Below are 20849 nucleotides of genomic sequence, written 5' to 3' on the forward strand. Positions count from 1 at the left end.
AAGAAAAAGCCTCGTAAGGAGGTTTGTGAGTACAAGATGCAACTGGGGGGAAAAAATAAGAAGAGTGAAGAGTGTCTTTATCCAGCCCGCATTACATCAGGCCTCAGTTGGTCACTGACAGGAAGCAGATAAGGTTTCACTCTGGCTGGAGTTGGATAATTGGACATTTATGGAGAGATAGGAGAGCCCGGGGCCCAGGAGCCATGAAACAGAGCTAATCTAGAGGCGGCATCAGTAAATTGTCTGTGAAAGAGCGCATCAGGAGTTCTGACAAGATAAAGAAGGCTTTCCTCAAAGGCGGAGCTGGACCGAAGTGACATGAAAACTCAGACAGCGAAAAATACCCCCCCAAAAAACACCCAGAGACTTTGATGCTGCCATTTATACATTTCACATGAGGCGCAAAGTGAAATGTGCGTTTAATAGAGCAGCGGTGTCACCTTGTCATCTGAATTGGGTCATGCAGACTTGTAATTCCTACACGGTGCGGACAGTTTTGACAACTTTTGTAACTAGACAGCTTTTAAGAGTCAGATCTCCTGGCAAGCATGCACAGCGTACATCTTTTTTTTTTTTTTAAAGTCCATAAACTCTATTGTTCAACTTCAAATGTTCCACATGCGTAATAATCCGTGAGTGACAGTCGTCAGAGTTTGAAACATTCAGGTCCCGGTGGAGCGCGCCTTCCTCGCCGTCCACCAAGATTAGTTTCATCCCTTTGATGTTTGCCGCTGTCGACTTCTCCCAGGGAAGTGCAGCCTGCCGAACAGGTGCACACGGAGCAGGTGGGCCCCTCGCGCTGCAGCCACGGGGGAACTGGAGGGAACCAAACCTCACGCTATTCAAGGAGAGAAACCTTCCCCCGGAACGAGCCAAGCTTCGGTTTGTAAAGGTCCAGTGTGTGAGATTTAGGTGAAAGGGATCTATTGTCAGAATTTGAATATAAAATAATCCTAAAGATGTTTTCTTTACCCTTGAATGGGCCCTTTATCTTTAAATACTTTATATTTACATCAGGAGCGGGTCCTCTCTACGGAGGCCGTCATCTTTATTACAGCAGCCAAGACTGGACAAACTAAACATCTTTTGAGTTTTTATGACGACTGAAGGCTTCCACAGGTTTTCTTTCAGGTTTGGAAGGGGAAGGTGAGGTGAGGGGTATTCAGCTGCAACATTCAACTTCACCACTAGATGTCACTAAATTCTACACACTGAACCTTTAAATATTTACTGCATTTCACAGTTTCTCTATTTCCAAAGATCTAGAATGCAATGGCTCAAGCCATTTAGCATTTCTGTTCTTTTCGCTGAGCTGCAAATCCAAACTCTGTTCAGCCCCAGCTGATTACTTACACAGACACTGACACAGCCAATTAATTTGGTGGGGGAGAGGCTAGTCTTAATTGGGCATAAGTGGGATTTTTCTTGGCCGCGTGCAGCAGAAAATGACAGACTGTGTGTATGAGAAGTAAAGACCATCTGGTCCCACAGGAGCGGAGCGAGATGCCAAACAAATAGAAAGAGAAACAACAGAAAACCTGTGTGGGAAAGGATCCTCTATCCCTCTATTTCCCCCCAAAACACAAACACACACAGACAGAAAAGAGGAATCAGCATCTCTCAGTCATATATCATGTGCCAGCCTGGAGGGAGAGGCTTACCGGCTGTGGAAACAGGAGTCCCCCTTATGAGTGCTCTATTCATGTTTTTATATAATAATCAATGTCGAAAACACCAACATTATGCTTGCAGGCAGGCACGGGGATGACGAACGGTTAGCTCGTAAAGGCCTGGTCATCAGCAGGACAAATTGATCTGACATGTTATATTATTAATGTGGGGGGATCGGTGGTGAGACGTGGAGGGAGAAGCAACGGGGATGAGACGGACCGAGCTAAGGGTGAGCGGAGGAGTGGACGAGCGGACGTCCCCTCCTCTCGCAGGGGTCTCGTCTCTGCGTGACAGCGCTGCTCAGCGAGCTCGCTAATGTGCCCCGTCACAGGGTGAGACAGTAGACGAGCACATGACATTCACATCGGTTTACAGAAACCTGTCAACAACACAGTGATTAATTGTTCTTATTCATAGGCCAGTGTCAACATATGAAACACAAACATGCCCACACACACAGACACACACAGGGACTCACACACGCACAGAAATAACTGTGATATGATGTCAGGCTTCATTGTAGAAAAGATAACAAAATGATTTTTATTACATGTTCATAATTTGACAGATATCACAACATACTTGCATGGTTGCTCTGTTAATAATGTCACCCAATAATGTACGAAACTATGTAAAACAAACATGCTTGCAGATTGGGACGGGGGAAGGTCACCAACAGATCAAAGCCATATTCTGCAGCTCAGTCCTGGTCAAGAAGACACCGCAGAAGGATGCTGAAGCTCATCGTCATTTTCAGAATTTATTTCACTTTTTTTTTTTTCTTCTTTTGTTTACATCAAATATAACAGACATACATTGGCACATGCAAAGTGAACACTTTGTGGTGCTTTGTCATTACCATCCAAATCCAATTGAACAAAGACTGGATATCTAGTTTTGTACTCCAAACATGAAAATACTCTCAAATATGTACAAAAAAAATATACTTACAATGCCCATCACTCTAACATAATAATCATCTGGGACTGATCGGAGTTGATTTTGGTAAAACAAAATACTGTATGTGGCAGAGCTTGCTGTTTCAAGGTCATCAAATTAACTTAAAAGAGGCACAGAAGAAAATCACTCAGAAACAATACAAAACAGAAATCTGATAATGGGAACCCCAAGAGAATATGGCTTTAATGACATTTCAAAAGAAAATATCTCGTAAGCAGATCCGTTGTATTTTTTTTCTTTTTCTTTATTTTTTTTTTTGCGTCGGTCCTCTTTCACAGTGACCCCCTTTTAGCAGGCAAGTTGTTCTCTGTCAGAGAGAAGGGGGCCACAACACAAGCTTTAAAACTACAGTTTGGTTTCTGGAGGCCCAACAACACACCGGCCTACAGCTGTGCTAGTTTGCTGCCAGGACTCATGTATCATGTCTGGATGAAGGTTGGATGCTATCCACAGTCCTGGAGTGCATAGGTACTGCAGGTGCTGGGATGCCTGCGCTGTCTCTCCTGTCTCTGTCTGTCTTCCTCTGTTCCGCTCCCGCTCCCTTCCCCTTTTCAATCACAGATAAAGGACAAACTGCATTGATTTGCAAGCAGATCAGATCCTGAGGTTGTTGTAACTCACATATGTTTTCTTGGTTGCTTGACCTGAGAAGAGAGTATGAAAAAAAAAAAAAATAGAAAAAAGATTAAGATTTACTTTGAGAAAACAAACAAAAGAAAAAAAAGATCCTTCAAATTTGTGAGCAGAGGCGGACAAACAAAACGCTTTGGGAAACTCATCCTACGACGCTGTTGCCGTCTTATCATCATCTGTGTGCAGTCGGTGGCATCGCTCTGTGTCCCGGTGTATTAATCCAACTCTCAGTGCCCCCGTGTAAAGCCTGAGAATCTATTTTCAGATGGTAACTAGTGATAAAAAAACACAAACACCACACAAGTGGGCACCAAACAAATGCTAGGGCATGCAATGTGATCCCAGTCTGCATTGCCATGGAAACATATCTGAATGTGGCGGAGAGCCTAGGTGCTGTGTGTGTTTGTCCTCTCGTTATATCTGGCGTTGTGAAAACCAATTTGAGTCTCAAACCTTTAGGGTGAGGGAATTCTTTTGTAAACGTCGGCCCCTCTGGCTTCTCATGACTTCTTTAAACGGCTGTTTTAGGGCATGAATCCACTGGTGTTAAGGTTATTTCTTTGGATTCAGTTGATATTTGGGCAGGGTGTGATGCTGCGGTGGGTAAAACTGGGATAGGATGAATGAAAATGTAGTAAGCGAGCAGAGGAATGTGTATTTCCACTCACACACGCAGTGCAGTATGCATTTTCTTAATCACAGGCATTGCTATAAATTCACATTCTGCTGCTTTAATGTCGCTATGCCGACCAACTCCCATGGGCTACGCAATTAAAGTCCCAGCATTTCTTTACAGCTGCATTTTGTAGTCTCGGCCAGAAAGAGTGATGAATAAAACATTAGGAAATGTACAACCGATTCTTGCGGGTAAACCACAAACGGTCTTCAGGAAGAGCTGCCACTTTGATGGAGGTGGTTCCGTTTGTGTCTGTGTGTGTTGACTCGTCTTGGATCTACCTACACTATCCTCTGAATTGTTAATACTGTTGATTATTCATGTTTGTTAGGTTTTCTCACCACAGCACTCGTTTGTTGATTAAATGAATTATTACTGGAAGGAATCGGAGCATCCACGTGTGCCTGTTTTATTCATTTGCGTGTGAGAAAAACAGGACGGTGATTTATTTCAGGAGAAATCCTCCATTACACTGTATCAATACCACCAGAAATCAGCAGAACCGTTAATGCTCCTAATCCTATAAATCACAGCAAGTGGTCTGGTCCGGCGCTGACGGGCCCTGAAAGGGGGGGGGGGGGATATTTGGCTCCCTGATGTTTACAGGAATTGACGGACAGTCTCCAGGGACGGTCATGGCACAGTTCAGGTTTCGGGTCGGTCATGCACATAAATTCGGCATTAATAAATGTCACTTCCACTGCTGCTGAAAAAGAAGGGCGAGAGGGGGAGAGAGTGCGCTGGGAGGAGCGACGAGGCGATAAGACATTCGTGTAGGGGGAGACAGAAGGTGAGAGACGCGCAGAGCAGATGACACGCTGCACTTTTGGGAGGGCCTCCCGGAGACCGCGTGCCCTGCTCGGGGACTTTTGATGTGCTGCCGCGACAGATGTTTAGGTTTTCGCCCTCCATGCAGAATGTGTAGGTGCTGGAGGAGCCACATGTGTGACTGGCAAGGATGTACTCCCAATCCCCCTGATACACTTGCATCATCTCTCTGACTGAATGTGCGTAACTCACACATTCAGTCACACGCTGATACACACGTTGCAAAGCGCACGCACAGATGAACTGTCACAGTTGGACACACACACACGCGCGCGCACACACGCACGCACACGCACACACACAAGCTCATTCGGCTCATGACAGATGAGTGTGACAACTGTTGGTTGTTTGGAGAAATTCCCGGGAAGATCTGTCATCACACAGGCATAATTCAAAGAGGGGCTGAGGGGCTGGTGCACCTGTGGGTGCCATGATCGCTCTCTGTGATTAGAAGCGTTGCAGGAGAGGAGACCTTTGGAGCCTGTGATGTGAGATTTTGCATGATCTGTCAATCATCTCTGTCTCCATCGTGACAACACGAGAGCAGCTTAGAGCTTCCATGGCAACACTGGGTTCAAATACAGTTGCTGCAGTTTGCCAGTTATTAGAGTTGGTGTTTCCCCATCACCTACCTGGGAAGGTGTGCAGGCTACCCCACTCATGCACTAATACCCAGCATTATCTTTGCTAACAGGATCATGCTTACTGTTTCAGATGAAGGGTGGTGTGAGTAACACACAGCTTCAGAGGCAGATTATCTCCCTCTATTCTTGGTGACAAAGCCCTGCTTCTTCAAATCTCTTCACAGAGCAAGTCCCCCATCTTGTCTCATTCTCTCTGCCGTGCAAGCGGGCTAAAGGTCTAACCATTTATCAGGAGACAAGATGACTCCGTCCATTCTACGGGACATTATACATACTTTTTTACCCAAGCAGCCACCCAATTAAACTGCTGGAATGGGTCTTTCTAGTCAAGAAAGGATATATGAGAAAGATATGAGACCGAATGGGGAGACATCTCATTCGCTCTTCCTGGGAAATTAACATTTATAACCAATAGAAACTTTTATTGTGCAGATACGATAGTTAAGATCACCTCTTTTGCATGAATCAGTGGTATAGAGGTACAAGGGTTTATAACACACTACTGTATCATGTCCTCATAAGCAAATATAAGTGTTTATTAATATGTGTCGGCTGGTGTCTCGAGACAAATAATGACAATATAGTGAGACGCTGTTCTCAGAATGGGACAAGTCTTAGTTTAATAATGAGCACTTAAACTGTTTTTATAGCGACTTATATTATAGTGATTTGCTACTGTTAAATATCTGAATACTTTCATTAATAATTAACTAAGAAGGAGTGTATAACTTTTGTGTTAAATCCATTCTGACCAGATGTCATCTTTTAAACATTGTAATCTAATATAAGCTTGACTGAACATGGTTCGTGGTGCATATGCATGTGGCTCTGAGGCTGTGCCATGGTCTCGGTGGGCCACTTACTCATGGGGTCAGCAGCGGGGTTCTCACACAGCTCAGTCTTAGCCTCTCCGTTGGGCCTCTCACTGGGCTTCTGGGACAGACGGGACGACATCGTGGCAGCTGTGACCACAGCCTTGAAGCTACGCTTCCTCTTCTGCACGTTCATCTCGGGGTGGAAGATAATGATGTACACCTTGGGCATGTAGAGCATGCCCAGTGCTACCGAGGCACTGAGGTTCATGGAGATGGTCAGGGTGGTGGTCTGAATGTACAGCTGGAACAAAGCACAGACAGGTAAAAGACATTTTAGTGCAGAGTGGAAGAGCAGAAGCAGCTTGAACAATTCCTTGTGGCATAAACTTTAATTTGACATCTCTTAAAAAATGGGTTTAAAATGGGGATGTGCATTTAAATTCTAATCAATAAAAAAGAGGGACAAGACAGCTATGATGGCCAAACATCTGCAGCCAATTACAGAACAGTCACACTGTTGAGCACAGCAATGAGGCAAGACCTAATAATAACCACCGCCTGTTAACACGATATGAGCATCCAGTGAAAAACGGTCGTTGGTCGTCCTTTTTCCAAACCTGAAGAGAAGAAACATCCCTTGACGCAGGAGCTGGCGTCATCAGGAGATATTTTTGTTTGATTTACGGGTACAATATAAAACTTCCTGGTAATTTCATTAAATAACAAAATTCCTGTTTTAACGCTGTAACATTATTATCAGATACTTAGGTGGTCTGTATATTTGCTGTGTGTAGCTGTGGGGACAGAAGCATCCATGCGCACAGTAACATAATCCAGCAGCATTTATTAAAGCCTGACCTGCAGCAACTCACTCAAGTCAAAGACGGTTCAAGCGTATTAATGACAAGAGCGGAAGCATCACCGTGACTTGGAAATGTCCTCGCATGGCCTCTTTTCTACAACACTGTGCGCTCGGACCCCCCGACTACTGACCCTGACTGGGACTTGTTGCAGTCACCTCTGTTTTACCTTTATATCACTTGTTATATTTCACCACTCAAGCATTCGTCAGACCAGAGGACACGAGTCATAAAAAGACAAACTCAAATTTAAGATTTTGGATTTGATTTATAACCGATAAGTTGATAGAATTTATGTTTTTAATTAAACAATTCCATTTTTAATCACGTTTTGTTTTTGACCCCTTTAATAGATTTGCAGTGCAATGTGTGCAAACCTAACAACCTAACAACCTACCCGCAGAGCCGATGCACAGGGTAGCTTTCATGTAGGAGGTATAGTCCGAAAATATTGAGATGTGGATTTGAGGATTATGTTATTATGGTGTTGATGACAGCAGTAAGAAGATGGCCGTGCTATGCAAGGTCTGCAGCTCAAAAGTCAGTGACATGGCTCCCACCAAATCCACCTTAATCCATCACTGTAAAACCCACGGATACAGATATGTGTCTTTTCAGCTGGGGAGTTAGCTGCAGTGCTAACGTTAGGTTTAAACTAGGTTATGCCAACAGTTCACACAATGTCCATCTGACATAACCTGGTCGGTCGGGTCGGGTCACAAATGGTGACTATTAGTTTCACATGCTGCCGTCTAACATGCATTATTAACACACTGGCAAACACATAGCCAGACTATTTTTGTTTCTGCTCCATATAAAATGTTTGAATTGATTTAAATGTGAAAACAGGAGTAAATCATCGGTGACTTGACTTTAATTCTGACTACAGTTACATGCACTTGCCTCAGACTTGTAGATTAAGAATTGAGATTTGCTTTTGACTGTCTCATGTGTGACCGCTGCAATCTGCAGCCACCGAGCATCTCATTCCTCCTCTACCGGTTCCTGTAGCCGGGCCCATTTTGATGCAAAATACAATAAAAGACTAAAGCACTGTATCTGCAGTATACGGCGGGTCTGCGTTTGTTATTTTTTTCGCAGCTCTGCAAGCATTGGAGTGCCGCCTGTGAAAGGCTCTCACTGCGTTAAGTGGTAAGATCATTCACAAGATTACCATTCATGTGAGCCTCACACTCGTACATTCTCTTTTCATGACATTCCTTTTCAGAGGTTACATAATTGGCAAAATGTAATTGTGAGCTTACGTAACCCGCGTCACGCCATGATTCAGGTTAGCAAGGGTATCCTACAGTGACTTCATTAAAAAGGTAATGATTTCACAATGAGGTAGTGAAGTCAGTCATTCAGGAGACACATGAGACCCTGTTATTTGATTTAAGGGTCTTCAATGAGAAAGAATCCCTTCAAGAGGGGACATTACTGTTTCAAGAGCACGTCAGCGAATGCTCCTCACTAATCTACTGCACTTGAAAGCATCAGATGTCACTTATATGCAGCCTTCCAGTCAGCCACTGGTAATGTGGACGGGGAGAGGATACAAGCGTAAGCACATTAGCCACCACAGAGTATCTGCAGAGCAGCAAAACGCTCACAGATTCACAGAGAGGAAGAAATGTCACCATTTGCATAGAGTTTTTCCCTGGTAAACATCACGACTAATGGTAATTTCTTTCATACAAGAGCCATTTACATGCCAGTCATGCCTTTGTCTTCCGATCTCCGCCAATCACTCGCCTGCCTGATATCATCAACATGCCAATACACTCTACTGCTTCCCCCTCTCTCCAACCCCCTCCCCGCTAGTCTGTGGAGAGCGGCATCACAGGCAGTCATCTGGCTGGTGCACCATGCATTAATAACTGTATGAATTTCACAATGCTCTCGGTGCTCTCGGAGCCACGTCGCTCTAAGCAGGGGGAGGACAGAAATGTTGTCCCTACTCTGAGAGTCCTGAGCTGCGAGTTGGCAGCTTTTACCGTTAGATATTGGGACAAGTGATCAAAGTATTGCAAGAAGTACAACACGGTGTCAAATATAAATCACGGGAGGATCTCCGCCCGGCGCCGTGTTTCCATGTTTGGTGGTTGGAAACCTGTTTGGTATCCATAGCAACACTTCAGAGTTTGGTGCGAGCAACTAAACACGGCTGGAATACGCTTTTAATGAGATTCTGATGCGCTAGACACTGCAATGCTGACCCTATCGCAACTGATTTATTGACCACGCAGGAGAACTGAGCAGACACACAGTGAGCATTAGGTGCTTGCTCAGATATATCACAAACAAAAACACACACACACATAAATAAATACGTGTTGGTATATAGGCTCCCTCTAATGAAGCTAGAATCTCTCTCTTCCCGTCTCTAATCAGCGAGACAGGGTTTTTCTCTGCCTCTCCATGAGCTTGACCCAAATTCGTAGCCCCTCTCACCCACCACTGGAATGTTTAGCTTGTCACAGAACATTCATAATTAATTTCTGTTGCTTTAACATAAATAAATACATGAAGTCATTTTCACAACTGCTTGGCAACCCTCTATTTATAGCCGGCGTGATGATTTATTCACGTCCTCATCAGGAATCAAACGTTTGATTTTGAGATTTTTACATCTCATTGACAAGACAAACGCCAACAGCCAGCCACAACAAGCGGCATGTGTTTCCATTAGACAAAAAGCTGTGGAGGGTAATTCTCATAATTACGCCCACGAGGGATATACTTACCGCAAAAGCAATTTAGTTGGGTATAGTTCAGTTGTGGATGGTTAGTATAAATGCACACAGAGAAGAACTTGATTCTGTAAGCGGCGATTAGGATGCTCTCTGCCCCATTAGAGAACGCCTTCAATAATGGATCCAGAGTATTTGAAGTCTCCTCTCGACTACCTGCGTGTCTCTTGTTGTTTTGGGTGGCCTACTTTCTCGCCCGCCTCGTGTCATGAATAACTCTGTCTGGCTTTTTCTGCAGCACACCCCGACTGGAGACACAGCTCTGTGTGTGGATGGTCTTCCCTTTATTTTGACTCTAAACGAGTGATCCCCATTTCTTGGCTGCAACATTGGCACAGAAAGAGGCTGTGCGACATAAAACCTGCTCCGCCTGTGTTAAAGCTCATGGGCCCATGTTTATTTAAGCAAGCACCGTAGAGGAGGAAATAACTCCTTACTGGTCAGGCCCTGGTCAGAGTTTATGGGAGCTCCAGCGATACTGTTTTGAAGAAAACATAGTAATTTTGTGGCTGACACTGTGTTGGAGCAGAGGGGAAAACACACTGTGTCTGCAAGAAGCAATGTCCTCACAATGTTAGGCTTTTTTTTCCCCAGACAAGGAAAATAAAGGGTTGCAACAGTGATTCTGTCACAGGGCGGTTCCAGGGGGGGGCGGGGGCCAGGGAGGCACTAAAATCGAACTGGCCCCTGCTGTCAAACCCTGACCCCTGTCCTGTCAATACGTCACTTACAAACAATAAAGTCAATAAGTAAATTAAAATATTTTTTTATTTAAATTTATGTGTGCTTACAATGTGCTTGAACAAAACCACCATTTTCTAAAAGTAGACAAGGTGTTACTAAAATGTGAACCTTACCGAATCAGGAATTGTGCATTAATGTTGGACATATAATTGCCCCCCCCCCCAGATCAACCACTGTTCTGCCAGGAGCAGTAATTACAGCTAGCATAAATTAAATCAAACTTGAATCCCATTATTTCTGGTCAGATAGAAATATAAAATTGTATTATTATTTTGGAGTTGTTGGTTACACTTTGCTGTCTCATCTTTCAGAGGAAGATTCCCAGACCACCAAGGCATCTTGCCTAAGCCTGCACATGGTACTTGTTTATTTAACATTTGTTATTTTCAATTTGTATATGCAAATTGATAAACTAATTATCATTTAAAAAATATTTTGAATTATAGTTTTGCATACCTTTTAGCCTTTCTATCTAATTATTCCTGAAATCTCCGTCTGTCTGTCTATGGCTCGCATTCCTTGAGATTACTGTTTATCTTGTCGGCTTCACACCTTGCGTGTGTATTGTTCAGAGCCCAAGGAAGTGCAGTGTCGAGTTTGATAGGATTTGGACACGCGATTCATTCAATATTAATGAATTTTAAATAAACAGGCTCTGTGGTAGCAGCGTTAGACTAATTAAAGTAAGTGACGTTGTTGATCATGGCCACAGAGTGTTCATAACAATGCACGTGTAAAATTAAATAACTGCAAGTCACTTTTAGAGTTGCAGAAACAAAGCTGCAACCAGCAGAGCCAACAGCTCATTCCCAACAGGCAGGTTTACAATGGACCCAGCACTAGTACAGAGCAAAGCTAGGAATAAAAAGTGTAGTTACTTTCTGCACGACAGTTTTTCCGCCTTGTCTCATTCTGTAAAACCACAACTGAAAACTACAGCATGTTATCACAACTTCTACTTTGCAGCTGAGGCGTTTAAAACAGGGACGTCACGCTTTCTCCTGCTTGATAAAAAAGAAGAAGAAGAAGCTGGTGGTCATGGTATGTTCTTCATCACGACGAATGTTCTACATCGATTTCAGAATAGAAATTGCAACCTGTCTGTCTTTGCACTACACTTGACCAATTCGACTTAGTTTAGTTTTTGCCTGCAGTTTGCCTCTGGTGCAATCCGCTGAAGGTTTCAAGCATAAAACTGATCGGCCTGGAAATCTCACATTACTTTGAAAAGAACTCCACATCTCGGCAGGAAGTGTCAGGTCGAACTCCTGTCAAGTGCAGTTGTTTGCAGAGAGACAAGAGGATTATAAGTTGCAATTGTCGTTTAACCTGAAAGATGGAGTGAGAACGCTTTCGCTAGTATAGTTTGTCATTGCTAATGATTCTTGGCAGGATGGTCCATCTTTGAGAAGTTCATGCGGGTGCAGGAGGCGTCTTACAAGAGCCTAAGTGGTTTCCAGACATGTACGTCAATTTTATTTATTTATTATGCGAGTTTCATTGTATGTTGTGTGAGTTTTCGTGACATGATGTTCTCTTTTAAAGCGTGACTCGTGTGGGTGTTTGACTCGAAAGTTTCGGAGCCTCAGGGAAAGTGTTTCATTGTATTATCAGTTGTTCTGTTTGCTGTTCTCGTGTTCATTGACAGAATCTTTACATTTAGAGTCACGTAAAAAAACTGGGTTTAACAATATTTTGTAGTGGTGTCACTGAAACATTGGTCGACCAACGTGAGCAGACTAATCGATATTGGTATTGATATTGGCCGAGGGGGAGATATTCAACTCTGTGCCCTTAAGCATGACATTTTGAGGATGAACACAATGGGCACTCCAGCCCTTGGAGGTTTACACAAAGACTTATTATATTAGATGTTAGACTTTTTCTGCGATTTTACCTCCTCCATCATGAGTCCTGCATGTTTCTCTACATCTATACATCCTATTGAAGGTTGTATTGTTATCTGTGGTGTTACCCTGACTTCCCCTAAATGATGTGTTTGATGATATACTTTTTATGATTAACCTTGGTTGATGTATTTTGTACAATATTTGAGTCAACATGGATTGTGGGTATTTAAGATGGCGTATCTATGAGAAGTTTTCAAAAAGTCACTACAGCAAATAAAGCCCTTTACCAGGAGCTTGTAGGTGTGTCGATGTTTTTCAGACATGCAAACATTTTCCCAAAGTTCTGTTCTTTTTTCCGATAATCCAGCAACCATCAATTTTTTACTGGATGTGCACGAAACATTTTATTTTACAGAATAAACAATGCAGTAGAGAAATGCATTTAGGGTTACATTTTACAGGAATTCCTTTTTATTTTCTTCATCTCAGTTTTATCTATTTGGTTGTATTATAGTTATTTAAAACAAAGGTTATGGTTAAACTGTAAAATATCCAGCAGATTCATAATGTTTGTATATATACAACACGCTCTAGCATTTTGCAGATGTCTCTGGTGGGTGATTGTTTCCGAGTGTGTGATTGTAGTGACTCGCAGGCCTGCGGTTTGTTTTCATAAGTGATTTGATCTCTTGGCCCGAGGACAGATGCATTTTGATGCTGGTGACTCTCACAGTCATTAACTTGAGAGTGCTGAGTAGCTCACTGAGCACACGCAGGTGCAGAAGAGGCGGACGGGCAGGGGGCTGCTCTGTGATCTTTTGCTACCATTTCCACACGGTTTCCCACAACATGAGTTTGAATGAGCAAACCAGAGGGAGGGAGGCACAGGTGTGGAAAATAAGGGCATTTAATGGTGCTGAGTTAAAAGAAACACACAACTTCCACTGCAGCAGATTGTAACAAAACAACATGAGGCCGTACACGCAGCATTTCTCTTTTATTATAATTGGAAACTGGCATCACATCATCTCAGTGTCTTTTGATATTGGACAACCTGCAGTGAGAGAGATTACTCCAATCTGTGTGGGTGTTGAGCCACATCTGCACATAAAAACCCAATAGGGCAAAGAACATTAAATGAGGATATAGTCTAAACTATCACATTTAGCCTCCAGTAGTTTATTCATGTGCGAAAAAAACAATGTCAACGCTATTTATCACCTAATGACACGACTTTCCTATAAATTTGTATTTTGTACCATTGGTAAAGTATTCATGACGGAGGTTTGTTCCCCAGTAAATACAGCTGTAGCAGAAACAGATGTGAGGAATGTGTGCTGAAACCCTCAGCATAAACAAGCTGAAATGATGGATAACCTGGCCTCACTTCACCTTAACTACACTGCAGCTTTTGCAGAAGGATGTTATGAAGACATGTAAAGGCACTTCGCACCAGCAGTGGCCGGGGAGTGTGGAGAAATGCACCCGCAAATGCCATTACAGCAGGAAAATGTGGTGTGAACTGGAGGTGAGCGGGAGTGCAGGAGCTGGTGTGAAGAAAGAGTTAACTGGATAAAGGGGAAACATAAACACATTACTGCTTGCTCGTCACCGGGAGTAACATAATGAACTCCTAATCGCTGCTGAGGGTGTAATTCATCTATGAAATCAGTGGCAAACTGAGATGAGGAAAATCAGTTTCTGATCCATCTCAGTTCAGTGGCCGAGCAGGAAGGATATTGAACGGTGTGCCTCTCAAAAGGTTAGGAGTAACACTTTCCTGTCAGCATCGATGTCCCGTCGGTGGAAAACTCCCCCCTCCGCCATGCGGCACGCGCAACTTATGAGTCCGGCAGATGAATGCATCTGTATTCTGCCCAGCGCTGGTGAGATAAGCAATGACTAGCACAGAAGGTCAAAATGTCATATTCTCAATCAACTCCAGTAGCACCCAATGTCAAATGCTTTGTTGAGTGGAGCGCAGCTGTCAGGAGATGGAATGTGTCGAATCCAACTTCTATTTACAACCCCTCCCCCCCATTCCTCCCTGGCTTCCTCCTCCTTCATCTCCTCACCCTCCTCTTCATCCACCTCCTCAACCCGCTTGTCTCCCTCTGCAGAATAAGGCTTGATGCTATATGTTGAGCTCCACGCGTGAGAGCTAAGATAATGGCATCTGGATCTGCGGGCACCCCCATCCGTATTACTCCTCAGGCATGAACATCAACTCATCCTCCGCCTTTACTGTAAATGCCTATTTTTGTCTGCGGTGTCCTAGTGTAGGTTTCCTTGCACCACGTGAATAGGAAATCAAAAAGAAATTGAACCAATAAGTGCACATGCGTGTGTGTGTGTGTGCCCTCTTTATGTTCCGATTGTGTTTTCATTTCGCATTTGCACAAATGTGCATGTCTGCATGTGTTTGGACAAGATAAAAACAGGTTTGAAGGAATGAAAGGGAAATTTGTGAGAGGAGGGAGAGACAGACAAAGAGAAGGATGGTGACGGAGAGGGAGGGAGAGAAAGCGAAGAGGGGAAAAAATGACTCACCTTCTCTGCCGACTGGGCTGTGCCAAAGAAAATTGGGATGAAGGCCAGCCACACTATACAAGTGGTGTACATAGTGAAGCCGATGGGTTTGGCTTCATTGAAGTCTTCCGGTACGTCCCGCGTCTTGATGGCGTAGATGGTGCAGGTCACCATCAACAAGATGCTGTAGCCCAGTGAACAAATGATCTGAAGGTCTGTGATGTCACACTTCAGCACGCCGCGGGCCAGCTTGGGGTTAATGGTTTTCTGCTCATCGTAATCGATGATGGTGTTTGGTGGGTCCACTGCGAACCACACCAGCACGCCCAGCAGCTGCACACAGATCAGACTGGAAGTGATGGCAATCTGGGAGGTAGGACTGATGAATCGCGGGGCCGTCACCGTCTGCTTGCCCTGCTCGAAGATGCGGTAGATGCGGTTGGTCTTGGTGAGCAGCGCGGCGTAGCTGATGCACATGCCCAGGCCCAGGAAGATCCTCCTGAAGGCGCACACGGCCACATCGGGCTTAGCAATCATGAGGAAGGTGATGATGTAACACAGGAAGATACCCGTCAGCAGCACGTAGCTCAGCTCTCGGCCCGACGCCCGCACGATGGGTGTGTCATTGTAGCGCACGAATGTCGCCATGACGAAGATGGTGGCGATGATTCCAAGCATGGCCAGGAAGACGGGGATTATCGCCCATGGAGAGTGCCACTCCAGCTTGACGATGGGGATGGGCTGGCAGGCGGTTCTGTTGGGGTTGGGCCTCATGTTATAGGCACACAGTCTGCAGGAGGTCTCGTCGTACTGGTACTGGTAACCATCACAGAGCTCACAGTGCCAGCAGCATGGCATGCCCTTTACCCTCTTTTTCCTCTCTCCAGTCTTGCAGGGCAGACTGCACACGGAGATGGGCACATCCTGCTCCCCATCTGGCCACTGAAGCTCCTCCAGCTGGGAGAGAGATGACACAGCACGAGTAGAAAAGTTAGAGACAGGCAGATAAACCAGAGTTACCAATAGAGATAAGCAACCATGTGGATCGTGAAAAATACTTTTACTGCTCCGACACAGCCTATTAACTGGCCACTAATTAATACTACTATTGCCTTCTTTGCAAAAACAAGGAACAATGCAATCAAAGGAGCAAAAATAATTCAAAGTAGTCAAAAAAACGATTAACCTAATACAGTGCAACATCTCTCCTGCCAATTTCTTAGAGGGATTGCCTTTCCCTAATACTTGAAAGTAATTGAAATCCCCATGGCAACGCAGCTTACCTTTGTTCGTTGAAATAAAAATAAAGAAATGTGAAATGCAAAAGACATTATGTTTTAATACAGGAGCCAGTGAGGTATGAAATATGTGATGAGAAGGAGAGAGAATGGGATTTGGGATTGCGAAATGCCTCATTTGGATTTTGCAGAGCTATTTCTATTTATGATCCTGCCATCAAAATAAAAAAAGTGCAGTATACAGATGCACTGAAGAACGATCTGGATCCCCGATCCAAAACACCCCGAGCTGTTTCATGATTTAAGCTCAAACTGTAGTTTTAATGTACAACTCGGCCCAAAAAAGCCATGAAGAAATTGAATTTTTTAGGGCTTTTGCATATTCTGGTAGGGGAGTTAAAAAAAGCTTTCATAAAACTCGGAGCCGATCTTTTGATTTATTATGAACATGTACTGATCCATGACTCTTAAAGCACCAGAAGATTAAAGATGCATGGTTTAGGCAGTTTCACACCAATATACAGTATCAGTGATTACACCAGGGTAAATAAAATCATTAAAATATAGAATAAGCTTAGTACCGGTAAAATTATTAAACATATTTTTATTATCCTCTAAAACTGCTGATATCAAACAATTAAAAGGTGCATTAATCCCTGCATTAAAGTCACAACAGCGGGAAATTCATGTTACATTACACCTTGATGTGAAGTGAATTCATGACTTAAATGAATAGTTCAACATTTTGAAGTATTATTCTCTTTCTTGCTGAGAGATCTATCATTTGAATCTGAGGCCACCATCAGGAGACAGTGAGCTTAGCTTTACATAAAGACTGGAAACAAGAGGAAAGGTAAATCAAACACCTCTAAAACTCACTGATTAGCTCTGCTGAGGTTAGGTTTTCACCCCTGTACCTTTGTATTTTTGTTTGTTTGTAAGCGAGATTACACAAAAACAACGGCACAGATTTGCATGAAACTGCACTGGTGTGATATGGGTCAGGGAAGAACCGAATATATATTTTGGAGCAAATCCAAAACAGGGGGCTGACTTTAAAATTGCAGTATTTTCACAACTTCCCCACGGAATAATTCATAGAGCCTGATTGAAAAAACCAGGCATAGTTTGGGAATCAATATCAGTGAATGTCCAAAAGTTGGTGCAGTTGGATTGATTTTAAACTTAGGCTGTCGGACCCTAGTGGAAGCATGTGCGGACATACTAGTTACTGACTGTTATTTTTCACGTGATCAAAGACAAAAACTGACTGCTGATTGCCTGGCAATGTCGTGATGATAGCGTGACTCCAGGAAGACTCCTAGAAATAGTCCTGCACAAAATCCCCTGCAAAACCATAACTCGTTATCAAAAAACATCGGTAGATATCACTTCTCCAGGTACAAATACCATCACGTACAGTATAACATACTGACAAAAATAGAATAGCCTTCTCACAATGTGACAGCTTCCTATAATTGCAGATACAAAAGGTGCAGGTATGCAGCAAACACACAAACACACACACACACACCTTTATGACAAATGCGTTGTTTCTGTGGTGTCTGTGTAGATTATCATCTGCCATTTATCTGGGGGCATGAAGGTGAATTTGTTATTTGGACAATAAATGGAGCTCTCTGGAAAACCTCCCGATTACACACAGTGTGGAAACAGTAATGAGACCAAACGCTCTGTTTCCATGGAAACCAGAAGCAAGATTTTTTGACACCTTGGACTCGTATGGCTGCTATAGTTTTCAGTTGGGTTTTTGCTGTAGCTGATAATTTTACAGTTAATTTGAGCCTTTGCGAGCTGGGCTGGTCTAATATTGAGCTTTATGGACGGTGGCAAAGTACATCAGCATGCTCGTTCCGGGGTAACCTTTAAATTACATTTCTCTTCATGTGTTAGTGAACAAGGTAATGTCTACTGCATCGGAATATAATTGTGTTGTAACAGCATTTGGTTTGTAATCACACTTAAACAGAATGAAGCACTAAACTACAGCAGCAGACATTGTTCCACCTGTGCTATCAAATCCCTTCGACTGAATTTAATTCTTCTGATCCGGGGCACTATTATGCAAATGTTACCTCATCTGTATGTAAATGTCATGTTTTTCTTTTATTATAATTTGAGTTCCATGGAAAAACATAAAACTTCCAGCTCAGGTGTCATTCTATCATAGAGTATGTGTAATTTTAAGTTAGCGCTGCCCCAACCACTAATGTGGTAGTAAAAATATTTTTTTTATAGGTGAATTCAAGTTACTTAAGGATTCCACGAAATGAAAAATGACTCTTCCATTCTGTTACCCCATGGGTTCCACTCCTATCATTTGGAAATGCCAAAAATGAAATTACATTTTCACTTATTTTTATATTAAAATCCTTGGAGTACCTAGAGCCTTCCATATGATTTATCTCTCACTCTGGGGTGCACTTTAAATTTCAATTTTTGGATCATATATTTTGAGTTCCATCGCGTACAGTACAGTGAAACCCGCAGTAAAAGCTGCCGAGCACCAACTGTGACACGGGAGATGTGTATTTAGACATCGGTTTCTAACAGCGTCAACATCTTCAGCTGCTCTCTGCTGCCAAAGACTGATCATATACGGACTGACACTTGGGTTAAAAACATGTTCTTTTTCTCTTCCTCCCACTCTCCTTCACCGTCACTCCTCCAACCTATGCAAGTGGGAGAAGCGTGATCTCCAGCAACCGAGTGAGAGCGAGCCTCGCTGTTTTCTTTTCTTTACTGCTTTCTTCTTTCTAATGTTGGGACCCTCAAATCAAATCCCTGTCTGAGGTTGTTGTTCTGCCCCAACATTCATTTACAGGTGGAAACAGATTAATAGCACACAACACGCATCGCACTATAATTACTGCCTTTTATTCTTCTTCACAATCCCGAGTTTAAAATCTATTGTGGGTTTAATTGCGTGTTTTTCTCTTCTTAAGAGCAGCTGTTTCGACGCTAATAACCTCTGAAAAAAAATGTGTTTCAAGTACAACTATAAACACTTAATTTGTGAAATAAAGTCTAAAAGTAACTCTCTGTAGGAACATGGGATATGATTCATCATTTGAATGCGTAAGCAGGCTGCACATCAACAACACTGTGTGTTTGAACATGTTAACTGCTGGAGGACAACACTGCACCTGATGGAATTTTGAAGAGTTATCTGCTGGGTAAAGAGCAACACTTTGTTTTTCTTGCTAAATTGCACAAACAGATTCATTTTCTGCATCTAATATGCATCAATTAGAATGTAAGTAAAGCCTGTCTGCAGCTGAGTGCTCTCCGTACTTGAGATGCAAATAATATGCACCTCCTTGTCACATAGGAAATTTCAATTTTGGAAAAACACATAAAGCCATCAAGTGGCTTCAAGTGAATCTTTTGCATCACTGAGTGTAGATACCCTGTTTAGACACAAGCATACAAACACCATTTTACATCATTTGGGCTCCTGGTATCAGAAAAGTGTCATACCCTGAGCTGAAGCGACTCCACCCACTGTCCTACCATCTTGTACTCTGGGGTGGAGGAGTTGGTCACCTGGAACTGGAACAGGTCATAGCGTCCTGGAGCATCGCCATTCTTATTAAACACAACAGAGGTGCCGGCGCTGCCTGTACATAGCAGGAGAGAAGGACACAAAAGGACAGCAGAGGAGAGAGGTGTTAGACGCTGGTTTTAGAGGGTAAAACACCTCCTGTTATATGAGGAGAAACATGAACTTTTAACCCCTTGCCTTTGGTTGCGTGGCAGCCCACACGTGGACAACATGAAGGATCTCAGTGTGTGTGCGTCTGTTCCTCCACACATCATGACCTACATGCTGAACCTTCATGATAATCTGGGGCAGGGAATCGGGCTCCCCACTGACCAACATAACGCTTCACTCACCTGCTTCCTATGCATCACCGTGGCTGCACACCGGTGACAGGGGGGGAAATATTTTCACATTCAAAACACGGTCGGACATGTGGACTCTCAGCTGCGCCCTGAAATCCGACATCGACCGCTGTTTACAATGAGCGTGCACCTCCTTGGGTTAAAAGCACCGCGTTTCAGTCACGCAGTGGACAACAACAGGAGATGTAGCGAGGATAAACAGGTCAGCCAAAGCATCATATGGTCCCCATCTGCTCTCAGCGTGGAGCAGCCTGTGTCAAGCAGAGCCCCGAAGATTTCACTAATTAGCTCAGAGAGGACTGCAGACACCTGGAACACACGCATGAGGAAAGGAATAAAATAGTAATAGAGTTTTTTTTTAATGTGTAGCTGTGGGAGCTCTCAATCCTCAGTTGTGCCTCCACTAATGTGTGTGGATGTGTGCAGGTTAATTCAATAAAACAATCCTCTTGGCTGCGGAGTGAGTGCAAGGCGGCGTTTTAATGCAGATGTCACTCAACATGAGCTCTCCCTCGCAGCAGTGAATGTTGAAAGGCATTAATGGGAACAATGGTTGTGCTGTATTTTATACATGAGGGCTGAATGGTTGATGAGGTCATTTCTACCGTTGCACAATGCTGCAAGAGAACAAAAAAAAAAATGCTGCAAGTCTATTCACCTTGGCACCGAATACAGTAGTTCATCAGCTCGAATGGAGATACCATTTTTGAAATGGGACGGG

The 20849-nt window shown here is 43.4% G+C and overlaps 1 protein-coding gene across 4 annotated transcripts in view; it reads right to left on the bottom strand.

The window, feature by feature from the left end:
- Positions 1 to 2184: 2184 nt before the first annotated feature.
- LOC118111447 (metabotropic glutamate receptor 7) overlaps positions 2185 to 20849 on the bottom strand; it is a 94367-nt gene continuing 75702 nt past the window's right edge. For 2 of the 4 annotated variants that reach the window (XM_035160060.1, XM_035160056.2), the window contains exons 7-10: positions 19703 to 19842; positions 14985 to 15920; positions 6276 to 6528; positions 2185 to 3178 (exon numbers count right to left, since the gene is read on the bottom strand). In XM_035160060.1, coding sequence (XP_035015951.1) covers positions 3075 to 3178; positions 6276 to 6528; positions 14985 to 15920; positions 19703 to 19842 — 1433 coding nt within the window. In that variant the 3' untranslated portion in view covers positions 2185 to 3074. The other 2 variants (XM_035160058.2, XM_035160059.2) reach the window with 2 other exon arrangements.

This window comes from Hippoglossus stenolepis, chromosome 6, assembly GCF_022539355.2.
Source record: "Hippoglossus stenolepis isolate QCI-W04-F060 chromosome 6, HSTE1.2, whole genome shotgun sequence".
Taxonomy (NCBI): Eukaryota; Metazoa; Chordata; class Actinopteri; order Pleuronectiformes; family Pleuronectidae; genus Hippoglossus; species Hippoglossus stenolepis.